This window comes from Mus pahari, chromosome 6 (assembly GCF_900095145.1).
Source record: "Mus pahari chromosome 6, PAHARI_EIJ_v1.1, whole genome shotgun sequence".
Classification (NCBI taxonomy): domain Eukaryota; kingdom Metazoa; phylum Chordata; class Mammalia; order Rodentia; family Muridae; genus Mus; species Mus pahari.
In genome coordinates this window covers 38,872,402-38,891,720 of record NC_034595.1, presented here as the reverse complement: position 1 = coordinate 38,891,720, position 19,319 = coordinate 38,872,402, and the positions used below count along the sequence as shown (strand labels likewise).

The following is a 19,319-nucleotide window of genomic DNA, read 5'->3' as shown; positions in this document are numbered from 1 at the left end:
CAGCCTGACTTCACTTAGTTTGGACTGTTCGGTCTTGTGTTAGAGTCCTCTTTTAAAATCACATTTTATTTGTTTGTTGTTGCTGTTTGTGTGTGTGTGTGTGTGTGTGTGTGTACACGCGCGTGCACATGAGAAGGCTAGCAAACAACCTACAGGAATCTTTCTTTTACTACGTGGATGCTGGAGATTGAACTCTGGTCAGCAGGCTAAACAGCAAGTGTCTTTACCCACCGAGCCCTCTCACCAGCCCCTCATATTGGCACCTTAATGTGGCTCCCCTTTCTCAAAGGAGAAGGGAAGGGAGGAATGGGGGGGGGTCTACTTGAGACTGACAGTTTTGAAATGTCACAAGGTGTTGCCTCCACTGACTGCCTGAAACGCAGTCCTCTCTGTGAGTGAGATGGCACATGGCGTACACAGAATCTCCAATCAAGGTGCACCACTGCCGGGTGCTCTGTGCTTGGACTGCTTCTGACATGTTTGTCTCACTCCTCAATGAACTTCTCTGAAGCACATGTAGTCATAAATGCCCAAACCTCTCACACACAGAGACCCAGACAAATATACTATGCTTCGCAACACATGAACTGCACTCTTGCTCAGAGCAGCGACCCCTCCCTGCAACCCAAGCATTCAGGAGCCCAAAGTTCCACGCCAGCCTAAGCTACAATACGAGATCCTGCCTCAAAGAAGGAAGGGAAAGACGGAAAAGGAAGGAGGGGAGGCAAGAAGGAAAAGCAGATTTTCATTGCAGATACCTCGGAGATGATTTTGAAGACCTAGATATGGTGGCTATGTTAGTTATGTTTCTATTGTTGACACAAAGCACCACAAACAAGGCAACTTATAAAAGCAAGCATCCAGCTGGGCCCACAGTCTCACAGGGATATAAACCACCACGACTGTGCAGAGGCAGGAACGGATGCACTCACATCTCGATCCACAAGCAGGGAGCACACTGGGGATGGTGGAAGGTCCTTTAAAACCTTAAGCTGTCCACAGTGACACACCTACCAACTGGGGACCAAGTGTTCAGACATATGAGCCTACAGAGGCCACTCACTCAAACCACCACCATGCAATCCCAGCACTTGGGAGGTAGAGGCAGGGGGATCAGAAGTTCAGGGTCATCCTCAACTATGTGAGAGTGCATGTGTATGTATGTGTGTATACATACATACATATATACATACACGTGTGTGTGTGTGTGTGTATTCAAAACCAGACTGGACTTCGTCAGACTCTGGTAGAATAAACAAACAAATGGGTTAACTGGATGGCTCAGTGGGTAAAGGCATTTGCCACCCAAGCCTGACAACCTGAGTTCAACTCCCAGAACCCACATAAAGCAGGGAAGAAGAACCCAGTCTCCACAGTGTGAGGGCTGCCATTCAAACACATACGTCATACATACATACATACATACATACATACATACATACATACACACATACATACACATACATATACACATACATACATACACACACATACATACACATACATACATACATACATACACACATGCATACACACACATATACACATACACACATACATACATACACATACATACATACACGCATACATACATACACACACATACATACACATACATACATACACATACATACATACACACACATATACATACACATACATACACATACATATACACATACATACACAGATAAATAATAATAATAAATGTTTAAAGAAAGAAATCATTTCAGAAATAGATACATATGCATGTTTATTCACAGAAAATGCCAGCTAATGGCTTTAATATTGACCATGGTTATCAGAGTTCACACAAAAAAGCATAAAGTGCAAAAGGTCTGCAAATCCTTCCAGAGCTATGATTAACATTACCTCAGCCAGGGTACATACCACCTATACATAGCACACTCTACATAAAGTACAAAACACAGTGTATATCTGAAAGTACTCTATTTGCTTGGTTTAATTATTGTGGTTATAAAATAGTTTTAAATCTGACCTGATGTGTAGGGAAAGACACAAGCTATGTTTTAAAGTCTGGGGGAGAATAATGTCTATAAAATCTATTGAGAATCCCAATCTGGCCAAAGATGTGTTATTGGCCAGTGGGACTAACAGCATCCAGGTCAAGCCCTGGTTGGGAAGAATCCAAGTTCAGCTGAATAAGGAGCTAGGGGGAGGGCCCTAGCTGGGTGTCCCCAGAGACCATTAGTTGTCAGACCTGAGGGAAGAAGAGAGCCAGAGAAGGTTCAAAGCCCAGTGTTGGCTCTGGGTGGGGGTTGGGAAAAGATTCAGACCCCTGAGAATTCCAACCAATAGAATGGGTGGCAGGATTCTTACAGAACCATGTTTGATCCTCAACACAACACTGTTGACCCGTGACTGGTGTAGGCACTTTTCACTGGATAGACACCCATTTCCCCGTGTGGATCACATTACAAAGGGAAGAGGACAGAAAGAACACTTCTGAAGGGCTGGCTTTGGCATCACGGGGCACTAAAGAGAGAAGAATTCATCTCCTAAAACCCAGCAATGGATCAAAACTGTAAAATCACTGACAGCCATGGCCACTTGGTAACATTCATGGCTTCCTCTGTCCTGAGATCTCAGGCAGATTCGGAACAGAACAGAGCCCAACACCCATGCTGGGAACAGTGGTCAGGACATCGCTCATCGATGTCATCTCTACCAGAAGGGAGCAGATTCTGGAGTGCACATTGGTTACCGGGCTCCGTTTGTCCTTACAACAACACACTAGAATCCATGAAGTCGGAGCTTTAACAGCCGTTCACTGTGATCCAAATGTGAAGTGTTACACTGCAAAGCCAAAATCAGTTCATGTCTTAGGAGCCTCTCCAGTCAGGCTTCCCAGGAAAGGTAGCTCCAGCGGTGAGCTCGGAATGCAGCCGTCAGCATAGGAGAGAAGGCTAGCTCTCCATGAAAATGCTGGTGTGCATCTATTCAAGGATAGATGGTCCAAACGACATCTCATTGTAGCTGTAGTAGGCCAGAAAGGATAGGAAGGAAACACTCCCCAAAGCCAAAATGTCAGCGATGGAGGCTCTAAGGCAAGAGAGGTAGAGTAACGCTTTCTTCTGCTGCTTTTCTGTAGTGTCCCAATTTCCTTTGAACGTGTAAAGCTTTCATTTTAAAAAAAAAGTGATCAGTGTCCAAAGCCCAGCTCAAAATTAGATTCATAGATATCTGCTCCCTTGACTGGTCAGGCCCATGCTTGAAAGCTGGAGAGATTTCTGTTTAAGATGGGTGTGGTACCTCGCCCCTATAGTTATACTTAGCACTTGGGGTTTCACCATCAGCTTGAGGCTAGCCTGGGCTATAGCGTGAGTATTGATGCCAGCCTGAGACATGAGAAAGGCAAAGCTCTGTCTCAGACGGAAGGGGAAAAAAAGATGTTTGCCCTAACACGCTCCCTCCCAAGCCAGCTATGGTAGGACACACCTGGGGAAGTGGTCCACTGAGTGGAGTCAGGCGCTCAGCTCCTTGCCCCCAATCATGTTCACGCACATCCATCATTATTTTATCCCTATACCTAGGGATGTCGGCAGAGTCCCTAGGGACTAAGTCCTCTTCCTGATAAAAAAAGAAATGGTTCTTCCCTGACTTTGAGGACACCACTGATGCTATGGACGGGCCCTCAGGACACACTAAACCTTGCATCTAAAACCCCTTTCCTTCAGCCTTCTGATTAACTTGTTCATTTATTACTTTACAGGTACAAATGCTTTGCCTGCCTGTCTGTATATGTGTACCACATGCATGCTCCATGCCCTTAGAAGTCAGAAGAGGTCGTCGGATGCCCCAGGGCTGGAGTTTCGGGTTATGAGCTTCACGAGCTCCCTGGGGATCACGGCTGGGTCCTCTGGGAGAGAGCAACATGTGTTCTTAACTGCTGAACACACTCTCAAGCCCCAGACGACCCTTCCAGATGAAGGCAGCTCAATGTCATCTTCAGGACATTTAAACAGTGTAGAATATATATATATATATATATATATAAGGGCAGCTCCTGTGCCTGGTAAGATGAACCGGAAACAAGGCTAGCTTGATTTTGCACTCTGAAAAATTCTAGACTCAAAAAAACCAAAGGACTCAGCCGCAATTCTGGTCCACGAACCCCTAGGTTACCACAAATATCTAACTCAAAATCATTTTAAACCTATTTTAAGCTGGAGTAAAAATGATATATACAATCATTCAGAACCAAGTATTCCTGCCTTGTAAAATCGCCAATCAAATGACTGTGTTTGCTGCCTGGGGGATTTGGTAAATGCTTTAAATTTAATAAAAGACAACTTATTTTACACATTCATGTTCTATAAATATTTGTCACTATAAACAAGGAATAGCCCAGCAAGTCACTTCTAAAACTCCAAAGCCACAAAAGCAGAACGAAGTCTATTCATTTAAAACCTCTTAAGTCCAGTTCCCACTTTGTACCCTGTGAGGGTTCTAAACAGAGTGAGTTCCTGGAAGTGCCAGTACCAGCAGCTAGCTCCTTCAGACTCAGGACACCACTCAGGAAGGTGTTCCAACTCCAGTCCCCTGAGCGCTGTCCCACCATGGACAATGGAATGTCAGAAAGCAGAAGGTGCCTGAGTTACAAACATCCCTGAGATACCCCAGACCCACCTCCTACCCTGAAGATAGCCCAGTGAAGACAGTAGGATGCAGGTGAGAGACTCTCATGTCAAAGTCTGCCCCTACCTACCTGTGATCCCCAGCCAGCCAATCAGAGTGTAGTGACTGCCCAGCATCAGCAAGAAGAGCAAAGTGCTCTGAGAAACCAGTTAGCACCAGGGATTATGGAAACAAAAGCTGGAGGCCCACACCCTAGGGAGGCTACATCCCCAGGAGGCCCACGTCTTAGGGAGACTACAACACACCGAAAGCTTCCGATAAGAAAAGCTTTACAAGATCTTCACAGGAGCTCCACAGTCAAACCCCCCAGAGCTGCCTTGCTCTCACAGAGGTCACAAGAGGGGGCTGTGTGTGGAATCTCCACACCTGAAGGATTCTCTGTGGGTCTGAGGCCGCTGCACTCTGGAAGAGCAGAAATAGTGTCAGTATTTAATGTGTGCTTAAAGTGGAGGGTAGCTTTTGGCATAGAGGGTGTGACCGGCTTTGCCCTCTGAAGCTGTGGCTCCATCTCTCAGCAGAGGTAGTGGAAGGATCCACAAACACATGGAGAACCTGGGAAAGCTAAGAGGTACGAGTGACAAGCCACCTGCCTTAGTCACTGCCCCCACGTGTATCTTGCCCACTTGGTTTTGTTGAAAGGACAGTTTTTCCTGGTAAAATGAAAAGTTCTGGAACCTTCCATCACACAATCAGAAGGTCTTGTATATCAGGGGGTTGAGTCCTGTGTAAAGAGAGAGTCTGGAAATGGTGGGATCTACAGCGAGCCACCTTCTCCAGCAAGAAGCTTTGGGCTGCCCTAGGTCTCCCAAAGAATTACTCTGTCGATGTCATTGTCATTATGGACATAACCCAGCAAGCCCGTGTGCCTGGAAAGGATACTGAGGGAGTCACCTTGTGTCCCTGAGCCTTCCGTTTCCCAACCTGGGGAAGTCAGGCACGGTGGTCCAGTTAGATCATAAAGGAGCAGAATTTTAAACACCCACACCACACCAATTCCTCAACCCCCTCTGCCATCTTTGCTAGCAAACAAAGCCCAGCGCACACTCGAATACAAGTAGGTAGAGAGCTGGTCACTGCCTTGCCATCACGTGATCTTGACTGGTGACTTCTTGTGGGCACACAGGAGGGACACATAGGGGACACCAATAAAAGCCCATTTCTCGCTGGGCCAGAATCTGATGACTGGGCCTTGTTCAGGTATCTCTGAGGCAGCATCAAAGTAGGCGAAGCACACACAGCCCAGGTACGCAGCAAGGCAGATGAGAATATGCCTGCGAGAGAAGGGAGATGTGAGCCTGGTGCAGCGCTTCTCCCTGGGGCCACCCATCCTCCCCGCTGTCCTTCTCAGCCAGAAGGCAAGTGTGAGGGAAAGGACTACATAGCCAGCAATGCCAGAAGGGGTGTGATAAACCACGCACTTGAGCCTGTCCTAGTTTTCAAAACAGTCCCATTGAAATGACGTAGTAGCTCAGATCTATAACCCTAGTGCTCTAGGAGGCCGACTCAAGAGGACTAGGCTGTGAGTTCAAAGCTAGGCAGAGCCACAATTAAAAAAAAAAAAAAAATCCTACTACAAAATTGGACCAAATACCTTTGGGGCCTTCTCAGTCTTACTGAGGGGCCCAGGATGAAACTGGAAATGTCAAGGTGGAAACGGAAGAACCCAGAGTTGGATCTCGAGAACCTTAGCAAGATGTTCAGCATCTGCTTTCCATTGAAAGTTAGCCTGTATTAAAGGATGCTCAAGGCTTTATGGGAAAACCCTTTTGTTTTTAAATTATCTTTACCTGTCTAAAGTTTCAATTTTGCCCCTTATGAGGAAATAAATCCTGGCAGTGGTGTTGCATGCCTTTAATCCCAGCACTCAGGGGACAGAGGCAGGCAGATCTCTGAGTTTGAGGCCAGGTAATTCCAGGACAACCAAGGTTACACAGGAAACCCCTCCCTACCTTGAAAAACAAAACAAAACAAAAATCAATCCATCGAACAAACAAATAAAAAGACAAGAAAGAAGAGAAAAAATAAGAAAGAAGTCTTCTAAAGGGAGACGGATCCTTCCTTATACACTATACTGAAAGCTTATTCCAAATGAATTAAAGATTTAAAATACGGACCTGTGAGATATCACAGTAGATCAAGTAATTGCCACCAAGTTTGATAACCTGAGTACAATCCCAGAACCTACATGATATAAGGAAAGAGCTGACTCACACACACACACACACACACACACACACACATATATGATTTTAAAATGATTTACTCTCTATATGTGTATCCTGTGTGAGTATATGGAGATCTGCACAGTACTTGCAGAGACCACCACCACCAGAGGGTGCAGGGACCCCTGGAATGAGCATTGGGGGTGGTTGTGAGCCACTCAACCAGGGTGTTGGAATTGAACTACAGTCCTCTTTATAGCAGCAAGTGCTCTTAACTGCTGAGCCATCTCTCCAGCACCTATGCTTATAATATATATTCCAAAAACTACATTTTCATAAACTTTGATGGAAGAGGCTTGTCTAAGATTGGCACAGAAACCAGTCAAGAAAAACCAGACACAGGTGATAATTCAAAATGAGTACAGCACAAAAAATAATTCACCTGCTTTAAACAAATAAAAAAAATAAAAGAATAAGAAAATATATGTCCAATGTGATAAAGGCCTGAAACTTAGAACACCCAAGTGTTAATTGTTATAAATGTTGTGTGAGCTTTGCTTTAAAATGGGGTTGGATGAAGAACAGGAAGGAAGGCAGTAGAGACAAGACCTAACCTCCAAGGATAATCACACGTGGCAGCTCTGTGTATTGTTCCTTATGCTTTGAAAACCTCTTCATCCTGGGTACAGTACCACACCTTTAATCCCAGCCCTTGGGAGGCAAAGGCAGTTGGCTCTCTGTGAATTTGGAGCCAGCCTGGTCTACAATCAAGTTCCAGGCTAGCCAGAGCTACAGAGTGAGACCATCTCAAAATAACAGTTATCAACTAATGAGTAGTTAATGACTACTCACTAGCATGACAAACTAATGAGTAGTTTGTATGACAAACAGCGCAGCGCCACTGCAGACAAAAACATTAGAACATCAGAAGGTACACTTTGAATAAGGAGACGTGGCAAATTGTATTTTTTTTAATAAATTTTTAAATGTATTTATTTTATGTATATGAGTATGCTGTAGCTGTCTTCAGACACACCAGAAAAGGGCATCAGATCCCATGTGGTTGCTGGAATTTGAACTCAGGACCTTCAGAAGAGCAGTCAGAACTCTTAACCACTGAGCCATCTCTCCAGCCCGGCAAATTTTAAATTACATCCTAAAGCCACCACTCAGATTATGTTTTGAAAGATATCCGGTGGCACTGCCTTTAAAGACATAAAAATAAGAACATATCTTTTTCCCTATCAGGTTAACAAAGCTTTACAGCAGTTAGTAACTCCCGCGTGTGTGAGCATGTGGGCTGAGCATCCTAACAGAGTTTAGTAAAGGAACTGAAGAACTGGGCTAGAGGCGGCAGAACACTCGCCTAGCATTCATGATGACTGGCACAGCCAACACAAACAAAGCCAAGTCTGTTATGGTGGAACCTGTCTGTAATTCCAGACTTGGGACTGAGGAGCGAATGGGAGGCCAGCCTGGGATAGGTAAAACTCTCTCACACGGGAAATAGACAGCTGGACATGGGAGCGCGTGCCTTTCATCTTAGCACTTGGGAAGCAAAGGCAGGCAGTTCTCTGTGGATCTGAGCCAACCTGGTGTGCACAGGGAATTCTAGGCCAGCTGGTACTACATAGTGAGATTGTATTTTAAAACAAAACACACACACACACACACACACACACACACACATAAGCATACTAAGACAGATAAGATAAAATAAGGCCTCACTCTAATCCAGGCTGCCCCCTTGCTTGTGATCGATTCCCTGCCTTGGCCTCCTGGGTACTAAGATTGTGACCCTGTACTAGTACTCCCAGTTTATACAGCACTAGGGATCAAATCCCTATGTGAGGCAGGCACTCTGCAACTAAATCACATCCCCAGTCCAAGACCTTATAGTCTCGAAGTCTTAGAAAAAAATAGAAAAATGTGTTCCTATCTTGCAATTTATATTGCATTTAACCTATGAAGATTAGAAATGTTTTTTCCAGATTATGTACAAAAGTGAAAAATTAGAAATGACAGAATATGGAGGTCAAGAGATGGTTTGGTGAAAAAAAAAAAACAAAACAAAAAAACCAACCTTGTTCTGCAAACAAGACCTGAGGGCAAACGCCCAGTAGAAAGCCGAGTGAGTCTGCAATCCTCACACATTAGGACAGCTAGACAGATCTTAAGAGCTTGCTGGACAGTCAGCCTAGTTGAAGAGGCAATTGTCTGGTTCAATAAGAGACTCCCTGTCTCAAAGGCAAGAAAGCAGAGAACAGTGGAGGAGAGTAACGGATGCCTGCTGTGGCTTTTCCCATGCACAGACATGTTCATACGTTCATATGTGTTCACATGTATGCAACACACACCTACATTTGTACACACAAAGAACCTACCTGGTACTTATTAACAGACAGATTGGCTAAGTGAATTAAAAGCATCCATGTAATGAAGCATATATATATATATATATATATATATATATATATATATATATATATATATAATACATATTATATTGTTACACCCTCACACATATATAGAGAGAGTGATGCCCAGCAGAGTGGGAGAGTGAGCACTGAGTTGGCACAGTGCTTACCTGGCATGCATGAAGCCCTAGGCTCAATCCTCAGTGGGACATAAACCCAGAGAGTGGTGCTAGATACCTCGAGTCTCAGTACTTAACAGATGGCGATAGGAAGATCGGGAGGTCAAGGTCATCCTCATGTATGCCATGAGTTCAAAGCTAGCCTGGGCTACATAAGAAACCGTTGTCTTAAAGCAGAGGGGTGGGCATCAGATACCATTACAGATGGTTGTGAGCCACCATGTGGTTGCTGGGATTTGAACTCAGGACCTTCAGAAGAGCAGATTGTTAACTCTTAACAAGATTGTTAACTCTTAACCACTGAGCCATCTCTCCAGCCCTTGTTTTGTTTTGAGATGTTGTCTAACTATGGTGCTGGCTGGCCTAGAAGCCAGTATGTAGCCCTGGTTAGCTTCTAATTCACAAACGCCAGCCTGCCTCCATCTCCTAAGTGCGCTATTAAAGGTGTATGTCATCAGACCTGGCTGTCCTTTTCTTCTTCATTTTTCATTAGCAATAAAGGAGACAAATTTTTTTTTCAGGAAATGTGTAAGTATAGTATAAAATCTGCAAAGATATACTTCAGGTTGATAATTATCTTTGTTAGAGGAGTCGAATGATGAGAGCCATTTTTTTTTTGTCTTATTTTCGAGACAGGGTTTCTCTGTATAGTCCTGGTGATCCTGGAGCTCACTTTGTAGACCAGGCTGGCCTCAAACTCCCAAAATCCGCCTGCCTCTGCCTCCCAAGTGCTGGGATTAAAGGCGTGCACCACCATGCCCAGCGAGAGCCATTTTCTATATGTCTATGTTGTTTAAAACTGTTATTCAAAAGTTACTTCACAGGGCTGGAGAAATAGCTAAATGGTTAAAAGCACTTGCTGGTCTTATAGAGGACGATCCCCAGCACCTACATGGTGGCTCCCTGGTATTCACATGACTAGAGAAAGGAACAACAAACACACAAGTGCACTCACATGTATGCATGCACACACACACACACATGCACGCTCACACAGGCTACACAGCACACATGCACCAAACACCCACCCCACATGAACAAAATCACACCATAATGAGGAAGAAAAGACAGTTCAACCTTGAAAAACAAAGCAGATACCATGCTGCTGTGTTTGACTTGGTCCTTTGAATGTGGTCCTGGAAGCCCCCCCCCCAAACTTAGATTTCCTACAGAGTCTCACAGTAATTTCACCCCAGTTCGCTGAAGGCCACGCCTACACTTGCATTCTTTACTGAGTGCCCCACTTTCTCTTAACCCTCCTACTTAAAAGCCTACAAACTCCAGTTTTGTATGTACACTCAAGCTGAAGTCCACTTGGGTAAAGAATCTCCTGTTTGGGGTGTGTGTGTGTGTGTGTGTGTGTGTGTGTGTGTGTGTATGTGTGTAGGATCTCACTGTGTAGTCCACACTATCCTGAATCTTATGGTAAGCTGCTCGCCTCAGCCTCTCAGGTGTTGGGACGGCAGGTATGAGCAACCACACCTAGTTCACACTGGGATCTCTGAAGATGACGCCGGGTGAGCAAAGCCCTATAGAATTTCCCCCTTGGATGCTGCTAATCTATCCAGGACATGAGACAACCGTGTATCTTGCTCCCTGCCACCTTTTGGGTTTAGCAGTGGTGAGGACAGAGCCAGAAACACTCCCTCGTCCTAGGTTTGAAGCAGAAGTTCCCAGGAAGAAAGCTCTCCCCCCCCCCAACCCCACTTTCTCCTGTTTTGCTGGAGTTTGAGGCCCAGAGCTGGGGGGAGGCCCTCTGCCACTGAGATACCCCTCCCCACCCCTCTCTTGCTTCCTCCCCTTCCTGGGCATGGATTCTGTATGTGATTGTGTAGCCCCCACTTTCTTCCCTTTGAACTTTAGAGCCATTCCCAGGCTTCCCAAAATATAGATTCTCTATTCCCTCATGATCAAACAGCGTGAGTGACGTTCAACAGCAGACTTCAGTCCCCCCCCCCCCCCGCTTTATCTGTAGCTGTAAAAAGAATAGGTGTGACTGTCCCTAGATGACCTGCAGAATCCAAGCCTTCACCAGGCCTCCAGGGCCTTGAGGGCGTGGTTCCAGCTGAGAACCAGCATGCCCTCACATCACATAGGCTTCCCCTTCCCCCACCACCCTTCCAGATCGCGGAGTTCAGGTTGCAGACTCGATTTTCAGGCTCCCGGGTACGGCTAAGGAGCTGCCAAGCCGCTATGCAGCCTAACAATTAGGACTTGGGGAGGTTTGTTCTGGCTAAACCAGTTCCCCGGAGCCATTTTCACACTCTACCTTACTTTTGTTTCTAAAACGTGCGATTTAGGAGAGGAAGGGAAAGAAGAAGGATCGTGGGGGCTGGTGAGATGGTTCAGTGGGTAAGAGCACCCGACTGCTCTTCTGAAGGTCCGGAGTTCAAATCCCAGCAACCACATGGTGGCTCATAACCATCCGTAACAAGATCTGATGCCCTCTTCTGGAGTGTCTGAAGACAGCTACAGGGTACTTACATATAATAAATAAATAAAATCTTTTTTAAAAAAAAGAAAAGAAAAAGAAAAAAAGAAGGATCGTTCTGTGCCCCTCCCCTGAGTCCACCTGGGCTCCTGGCAGGGAACAATTAGCCCTGCAGCTATTGAGGGCGCCAACGTCAACACCAGCCCCAGCACCAGCGACTCGGGGCAGGAGCACCCTGGGGCAGGAGCACCTCGGGCAGGAGCACCCCGGGGCAGGATCCCCTCAGGGCAGGAGCTTACCACACGCAGTGCAGGTAGGGGAAGTGAAAGGAGGACAGCAGCTCACAGAAGGCTCGGTCGCTGATCCAGCAGAAGAGAGCCAGAGTCCACCAGAGGCCAGAGAAGAGGCCCAGCTTAAACACACGCACATTGTCACACCTGCAAGGGAGAGAAAGAGAAAGTCAGGGCTGGTCTCCACGGGGTTTGCTGGGTATTCAAAGCTGCTCCTCCGCTCCAGCTCCGTGGCACTGGCCTCATACTGAAGACAGCCTCAATTATGTAAATATCACATGTATGCACGTGGCTCCATAACCTTCTCCACACAGGCTCTGACTCCAGATACATAGAGCCACCTACCATCGTGAAAGGGTACCCTGATGTCTAATGCAGATACAAAATATACAAGTTCGTCTTCCCTCCTGCCTACAGATTCCTCATTCCAGTTTCTTTTGTTTGTTTTGTTGTTTTGTCATTTTCTCTCCATGCTTTGGTTTGTTTGTTTCTTTTTTGTTGTTTTGTCATTTTCTCTCCATGCTTTGGTTTGTTTGTTTGTTTTTGTTGTTTTGTCATTTTCTCTCCATGCTTTGGTCCTCACTGCCTTTGTTCACACTATGGTAGATACACTGTTCCTCAAACACCCCAGACCTTGGCATGAATGGGCCTTACAGCCTTACTACTTGCTTTGCCTCTGACTGGAGTGTTCTGCCCTCACATAGCCTTGTAGTTCATTTCTCTTCAAGTGTCTGCTCAGCGTCACCTGGGAAGCCTGTGTTGGCTTCAAAGAGACAGGCTCTTTGAATGAACACTTGGTCCCCAGTTGGTGCTGTTTGGGAAGTTCAGAAGGGGCGACTTGTTAGAGTTAAGAATGTCACTGGAGCCGGGCAATGGCGACACATGCTTTTACTCCCAGCACTTGGGAGGCAGAGGCAGGTGGGTTTCTTAGTTCGAGGCCAGCCTGGTCTACAGAGTGAGTTCCAGGACAGCCAGGGCTACACAGAGAAACCCTGTCTCAAAAAATAAAAAAAGAAAAAAAAGAATGTCACTGGAGGCGGGCTTTGAGAGTTTAAGGACTCATTCTAAGTTCGCACTCCCTGCTTCCTGTGAATTCTGACCTTGGCACCAAGCTGTTTCCTGCCATGAAGACGATGGACTCATGCCTTAGAACTGTAAGCCCCAACATACCCTTCCTTCTGTAAGTTGCCTTGGCTTTTGACACACTGACAGCATGACCCTGTTGCTAAAGACAACACATCCATGACTCACAGAACACAGAGAAGTTAAGCTGGTGCCAACCTAGGCCTCACTCCTATGACTGGTATTCATTAGTACTGGAGATGCTCTGCAAGCTACAGAGATAAACACCAACCCAATTACAAACCCTTCAGTTGCCGAGTCTGGCATGACAGAATGACCTGGTAGGGATAGAGCCAGCAGGCACGAACCTCCACGAGCTGCTGTGGGCAGAAGGCTTGTTTGTATAATAACATACAAGGAATGTCCTCCCAGTTAATGTTAATGACTCCATGATAATCAGAGACAACTTGCGTGTGGAAGGCAAAGGTGTGGCTAATGTCTCAGCAAAATGGCAAATCCTGGGACCTCCAGGACAGCCCTTAAGGCTGTGGAAAAGAACTCTAAAAACATGAGTTTGAAAATATATAATTTATCAACTATGCATAAATAGAAGGGAAGGATGCAATCTGAATTGTACGAGGGGCTTCACAGATCTAAAAGAACAGAGGAAGCTGTCCTATGTGCTGTCAGAAAGATACAAATGAAGGAGATAAAGGGATTTGGGGAGTGGTGATCATAAGACAAGATTCCACCCAGCTAAGTGTTTTTAATTTATGCTTACAAATGCAGGCAGATTTCAGGGTCGGCCTGGGGCAGAGCTTGCTACTTTAGTTCTAGGTGTGGTCAGAACGGTAAGTTCAGGACAAGGTCCCACCCAGCTAAAACGTCAAAGGCAGGCAGATCTCTGAATTCTGTTGCAATGTGAAGAAGAAGAAGAAGAAGAAGAAGAAGAAGAAGAAGAAGAAGAAGAAGAAGAAGAAGAAGAAGAACAACAACAACAACAACAACAACAACAACAACAACAACAACAACAACAACAACAACAACAACTGTACTTGCTGGTCCCAGGATGGTGATTCATAGAATACTCAGAAGGGAACCTGGAATAAATAACTGAATTAATGTGTAAATTAAGACCTAGGCTTTTAGCCGGGTGTGGTGGCGCAGGCCTTTGATCCCAGCACTCGGGAGGCAGAGGCAGGCGGATTTCTGAGTTTGAGTTTGAGGCCAGCCTAGTCTACAGAGAGTTCCAGGAAGCTGGGGCTACACAGAGAAACCCTGTCTCCAAAAACAAACAAACAAACAAAAAAAAAAAAAAAACAAGATTTCTGATTTTAGTTGGGAAATTCGTGGAGAGAGAACACAGCTCTTTTAGAATTTTTTTGTAAGTCTTTTAGAATTTTTCCTAATAGGATTCCTTGGTCAGAAATCCCCAGAATTACTGAGAGAGTGAACAGAGCTCTTTTAGAACGTCTTTCTAGCAGTTATTCAGAGAAGGCTGTCTAGAATTCTTTAAGAATTTTTTTGGCTTTCTGATTTCAGTGAGAAAACCTGAGAATTACTTTTGGAATCTTTCTAACAGGATTTCTGACTTGGTTGTGAAAAGGTCAGGAAACACTTGCCGCTCCAGAAGAGAGAGCCTAATTAACATTTCTCAGACCACAGGGCTGGAACCTACCTGTGGGTGGGGACACATTCCCCAGGACTGACTGTTGCCCACCTTCAGACAAGGGAAGTCCTTGTCACCTCATTCCCTAAAGACCAATCAGTTTAAAGGGTGCACTGTTCCGCCAATCATATTGTGCCTAGTTGCTGATACTCTATTCTGCCCCTAGAAACCAGATAAAAACTCGCCGGGTGCTGGGGGTCGCCTTCCGGTCTGGGACGACCACAGTGCACTGGAACAATAAATTCCTCTTGCATTTTGCATCGATCCTGGCTCTACGTGGTTCACTCAGGGGGACCCCGGTAAGCTAAGGCTCCCCAGAGTCTTACAGTTGGAAGATCCAAGAATTTTTTTTTATAGCAGCTTTTCTGAGATCAGAAAAGTCATGACCTTTTAGAATTTTTACTAGCAGAGAGCTATCTCGAACAGAAAGTCAGGTATCTCAGCCAGAGAGTTTCTAGAATAGCAAGAAAAAGCTGTGTAGTGGGTTGATGCTGCTTGTATTGTAATGCTAAGTGTGGGTCCCCGTGACCAGGAGTCTGCATGTAGCCCTGCCCCCAAGTTAGTTCTGATTGGTGAATAAAGATGCCGACAGCCAATAGCGGGATAGAAGAGACATAGGTGCGTCTTAGGTTTCCCAGGCTTAGAAGAGAAGAATTTGGGGCTGGTGAGATGGCTCAGTGGGTAGGAGCACCCGACTGCTCTTCCGAAGGTCCAAATCCCAGCAACCACATGGTGGCTCACAACCATCCGTAACAAGATCTGACTCCCTCTTCTGGAGTGTCTGAAGACAGCTACAGTGTACTTACATATAATAAATAAATAAATATTAAAAAAAAAAAAGAGAGAAGAATTTGTAGAGGAGGAAGGAGAAGCCACCTTGGGTTAAGTAAGGGTCAAGAGGGTGTGACTCTGAAGGCTGCCCAATTGGAGTTAAGAGCAGCCCAGATGGAACATAGTAAATAGAAAATAATAACTCCAGGTTATCGATAGGAAAGTAGATTCTAACAGCATTAGAGGGTAGGCAGCTGTCTAGCTATTGTGCTGTTTCGGCCTTATTGTAAATATAGAGGCTGTAAGTGTGTCTTTCTATCCAAAGGCAGGGTAGAAACCCTGGGCCAGGATTTTAATAATTTCTACAACACGAAGCAGAGCACAACACAGAGAGCAGTGGAAAGCCATCTCAGCCGAACACAGGTTGCCAGCTCCGACCCATGAGTTGACTTCAAGTTGTTTGTTTTCACTGCTCCCAGACACCCCTTCCTCGGAACCCCTTTCCAAGCTGAGGATGGTCCTTGGCAAGAATCTACATGAACGGCCTGTCTGCAAGATATGCTGGTGTAAGGAATTGTTAGCAATCAGGGACAACCAAGAGGGACTCCAAGAGACTAACACTCAGGCATCTTCATAGCCAGCTCTCAGGGACCGGGTGACAAGATACATCATCACTAACTGCCCAGAGGCAACACATTGTTGCCCCTGTCACATGTCCTCTTGGGCATGTGCCAAGGCTCTGATTAAAAGTCATCTTTTCCCTTCCTCCCTCCCCGCCCCCATGCCCAGAGGCAGCCTCTGTACCTCTTCCCCTTAATAAACTTCTCATGTGAGATCTGATGCTCGGTGTGACTCTGTCAAACTTGCACCCCACTTTCATCGGTAATAGCAGCACAAAGCATGTGGAGTAACCAACCAATGTCTGAGTTGAGACAAGACCCACTCCATGAGATGGAACCCATATCCAACATTGCTGGGACGGCCAAGAACCTGAGACTGCCTTGCCCACGGACCTAGGGGAAAACCAAATACTACTTTTCTGCTAAAGGAACAAAGCAATAAAATAACTCCTAGCTGCTATACTCAGAGATCCCTTGCCTTGCCCAGCTATCATAAGAGACTCACAGATACAAAGGCCCATGGGCAGACAATATGGAGAGATTCGGAGACCTTGGAACACGCAGCCCTAAAAGGGATGGCTCCATCAAATGCCCCCCCCCCCCCCACGGCTCAGATAACTAACTGAAAAAAGGAGACAGAGAGTGTGTAAGAGCCAGAGGAGACCAAGGAAGAACACCATGGAAGAAAGATCCTCAAGACCAACCAGACGGATGCTCCTCTGAGCTCACAGAGGTCATGGCAGCTCAGCTGTCCAGGGCCCACCCCAGATGGAGCTAGAGCTGAAGTGAACACACACCCATCCCTAACCCCAAAGCCATCTACAAGTGGTAGCCGCGTGCATTGAGTTGTAGTGAGGTTTTGGCTTGTTTTTTGAGAAAGAACTTAAAGTTAGGTGGGTGGGGGGTCAGGAGAGGATCTGGAAGGATACTGAGGAGGAGAAGAATACGGACAAAATACACTTAAATTTAAAAATCGCTTTAAATAAGAAAAAAAATCTGGGGCTGGTGAGATGGCTCAGTGGGTAAGAGCACCCGACTGCTCTTCCGAAGGTCTGGAGTTCAAATCCCAGCAACCACATGGTGGCTCACAACCATCCGTAACAAGATCTGACGCCCTCTTCTGGTGTGTCTGAAGACAGCACAGTGTACTTACATATAATAAATAAATAAATCTTTTAAAAAATTATTAAAAAAAAAAAAAAAGAAAGAAAGAAAAAAAAATCTGATTAGAAAAATTAAGTTTTCTCCAAGGGAGTCTCAAGAGGGGTCACAAACCACTCTTAAGGGTGGATCCCATGCCCAGGCGTAGATGCCAATACAAAACAAACCCAAACACATCTTTAGAGGTTCTTTGTCACATAATGTTAAGCCAGGGCACTTCTTTTTCTACCATACAGGTCCTTTGTGTATGTATTATAGCTTCCTGTTTGGAGTTTGTATAGGAGTCCTGTGAGAACATATTTGAATCTCTGTATCTTTATGACTTTCTTGTGCTTTTTCATTGGATCTTTTTTTGTTTGTTTGTTTGGTTGGTTTGACATATTCCAATTTCTTTGTTTTTCATTTATCTTATTGGTTTTTAAATTTTATATGTTTTATATTTTTATTTTATGTGATAAAATAAAATGGTATTTTGTTATCTTTCTTTAGATATCTGTTTTATAACAGGAAACAGAGAAGATGTAGATCTGGATGGGAGGGGACCTGGTAGGAGTAAAGGGAGGAAAAATTGTAATCAGAATATACTGTCCAAAAGAACCATCTACGGATTTCTGAGTTTGAGGCCAGCCTGGTCTACAGAGTGAGTTCCAGGACAGCCAGGACTACACAGAGAAACCCTGTCTTGTAAAAAACTAAAACAAAACAAAACAAAACAACAAAAAACAACCATCTATTTTCAATAAAGGAAAAAAGTAAGTTGCTGTTTCACGGTATTTTATCACAGCAACAGAAAGATAATACGGAGCCCTTTCCTGAGCATAATTTTTAAATAATTTAAAAAGCCACCACCGCCGGGCATGGTGAGTTCCAGGACAGCCAGGGCTATACAGAGAAACCCTGTCTCCTTTTGGAGGAAAAGGGGCGGGGTGGAATTAGATTTTGGGTTTTGGTTTTTCAAGACAGGGTTTCTCTGTGTAGCCCTGGCTATTCTAGAACTCTCTCTATAGACCAGGCTGGCCTCAAACTCACAGAGCTCTGTAGGCATCATGTTATTTTGAGCTGTGTAAAGCTTATGCCTGTGTTACTCAAACGCTGATTTCTCTGCCCTTATATCTTGTTGCAATCTAGCTGTGGTATTCTAACACTTATGCCAAGAATCTCCAGGCTAAGTTTGTGTAAAGAGTGCTCATCATTTACTCTCTGCCTTGTCAATAAAAGCTGGAAAAGCCAATGACCAGGCAATAGAGAGAATAGGATGGGACTTCCTCCAGCCAGGGGAGGACGAAGAGGAAGAGAAGAGTCACTATGAGGAAGGGGTCTGGAGAGACATGAAGGCAGAGTACACCTTACACCCAGAGGGCCAGAATGATACAAAAATGCAAATATCTCTAGCATTTTTGGATTGGATTAGATCATAGGACTGAAATAGAATTATACTTTAGGTTGAAAATAAATCTTGGTCTTTCTATATCTTCATTTCATTGGGGAACTAGCTAGAATTTTTTTTAAAAGCTACTGTATTAGCTTGCTGGTTACATTTATATTAAAATTACCATTGCAGTGATCTTCCCACCTCTGCCTCCTGAGCACTGGGATCAAAGGTGTGTGCCCCTGGCCCTTTCCTCCTTTAATGTAACCTCTGGCATCTTCTATTTTGCTGTTGGTTCCCCCAATGACTAAGGCTGTTCTCCACCGTGTCCTCAGCACTAGAACAACACTGGGCATAGAAAAAGCTCTCAAGATTTGCTAAGTGAGAAAGAGAGTTCTCTTTTTTTTTTTTTTTTTTGTTTGTTTGTTTGTTTTGTTTTGTTTTGTTTTGTTTGAGACAGGGTTTCTCTGTATAGCCCTAGCTATCCTGGAACTCACTCTGTAGACCAGGCTGGCCTCAAACTCAGAAA

General features: G+C 45.0%; 1 protein-coding gene across 1 annotated transcript in view; it reads right to left on the bottom strand.

Annotated features, from left to right (window-relative positions):
• Positions 1-1,746: 1,746 nt before the first annotated feature.
• The window catches only part of Acer2 (alkaline ceramidase 2), a 52,667-nt gene continuing 35,094 nt past the window's right edge, over positions 1,747-19,319 (bottom strand). The window contains exons 5-6 of the mRNA XM_021200999.2: positions 12,148-12,285; positions 1,747-5,930 (exon numbers count right to left, since the gene is read on the bottom strand). Of these exons, the coding sequence (XP_021056658.1) occupies positions 5,744-5,930; positions 12,148-12,285 (325 nt within the window). The 3' untranslated portion in view covers positions 1,747-5,743. The remainder of the gene's footprint in view (positions 5,931-12,147; positions 12,286-19,319) is intronic.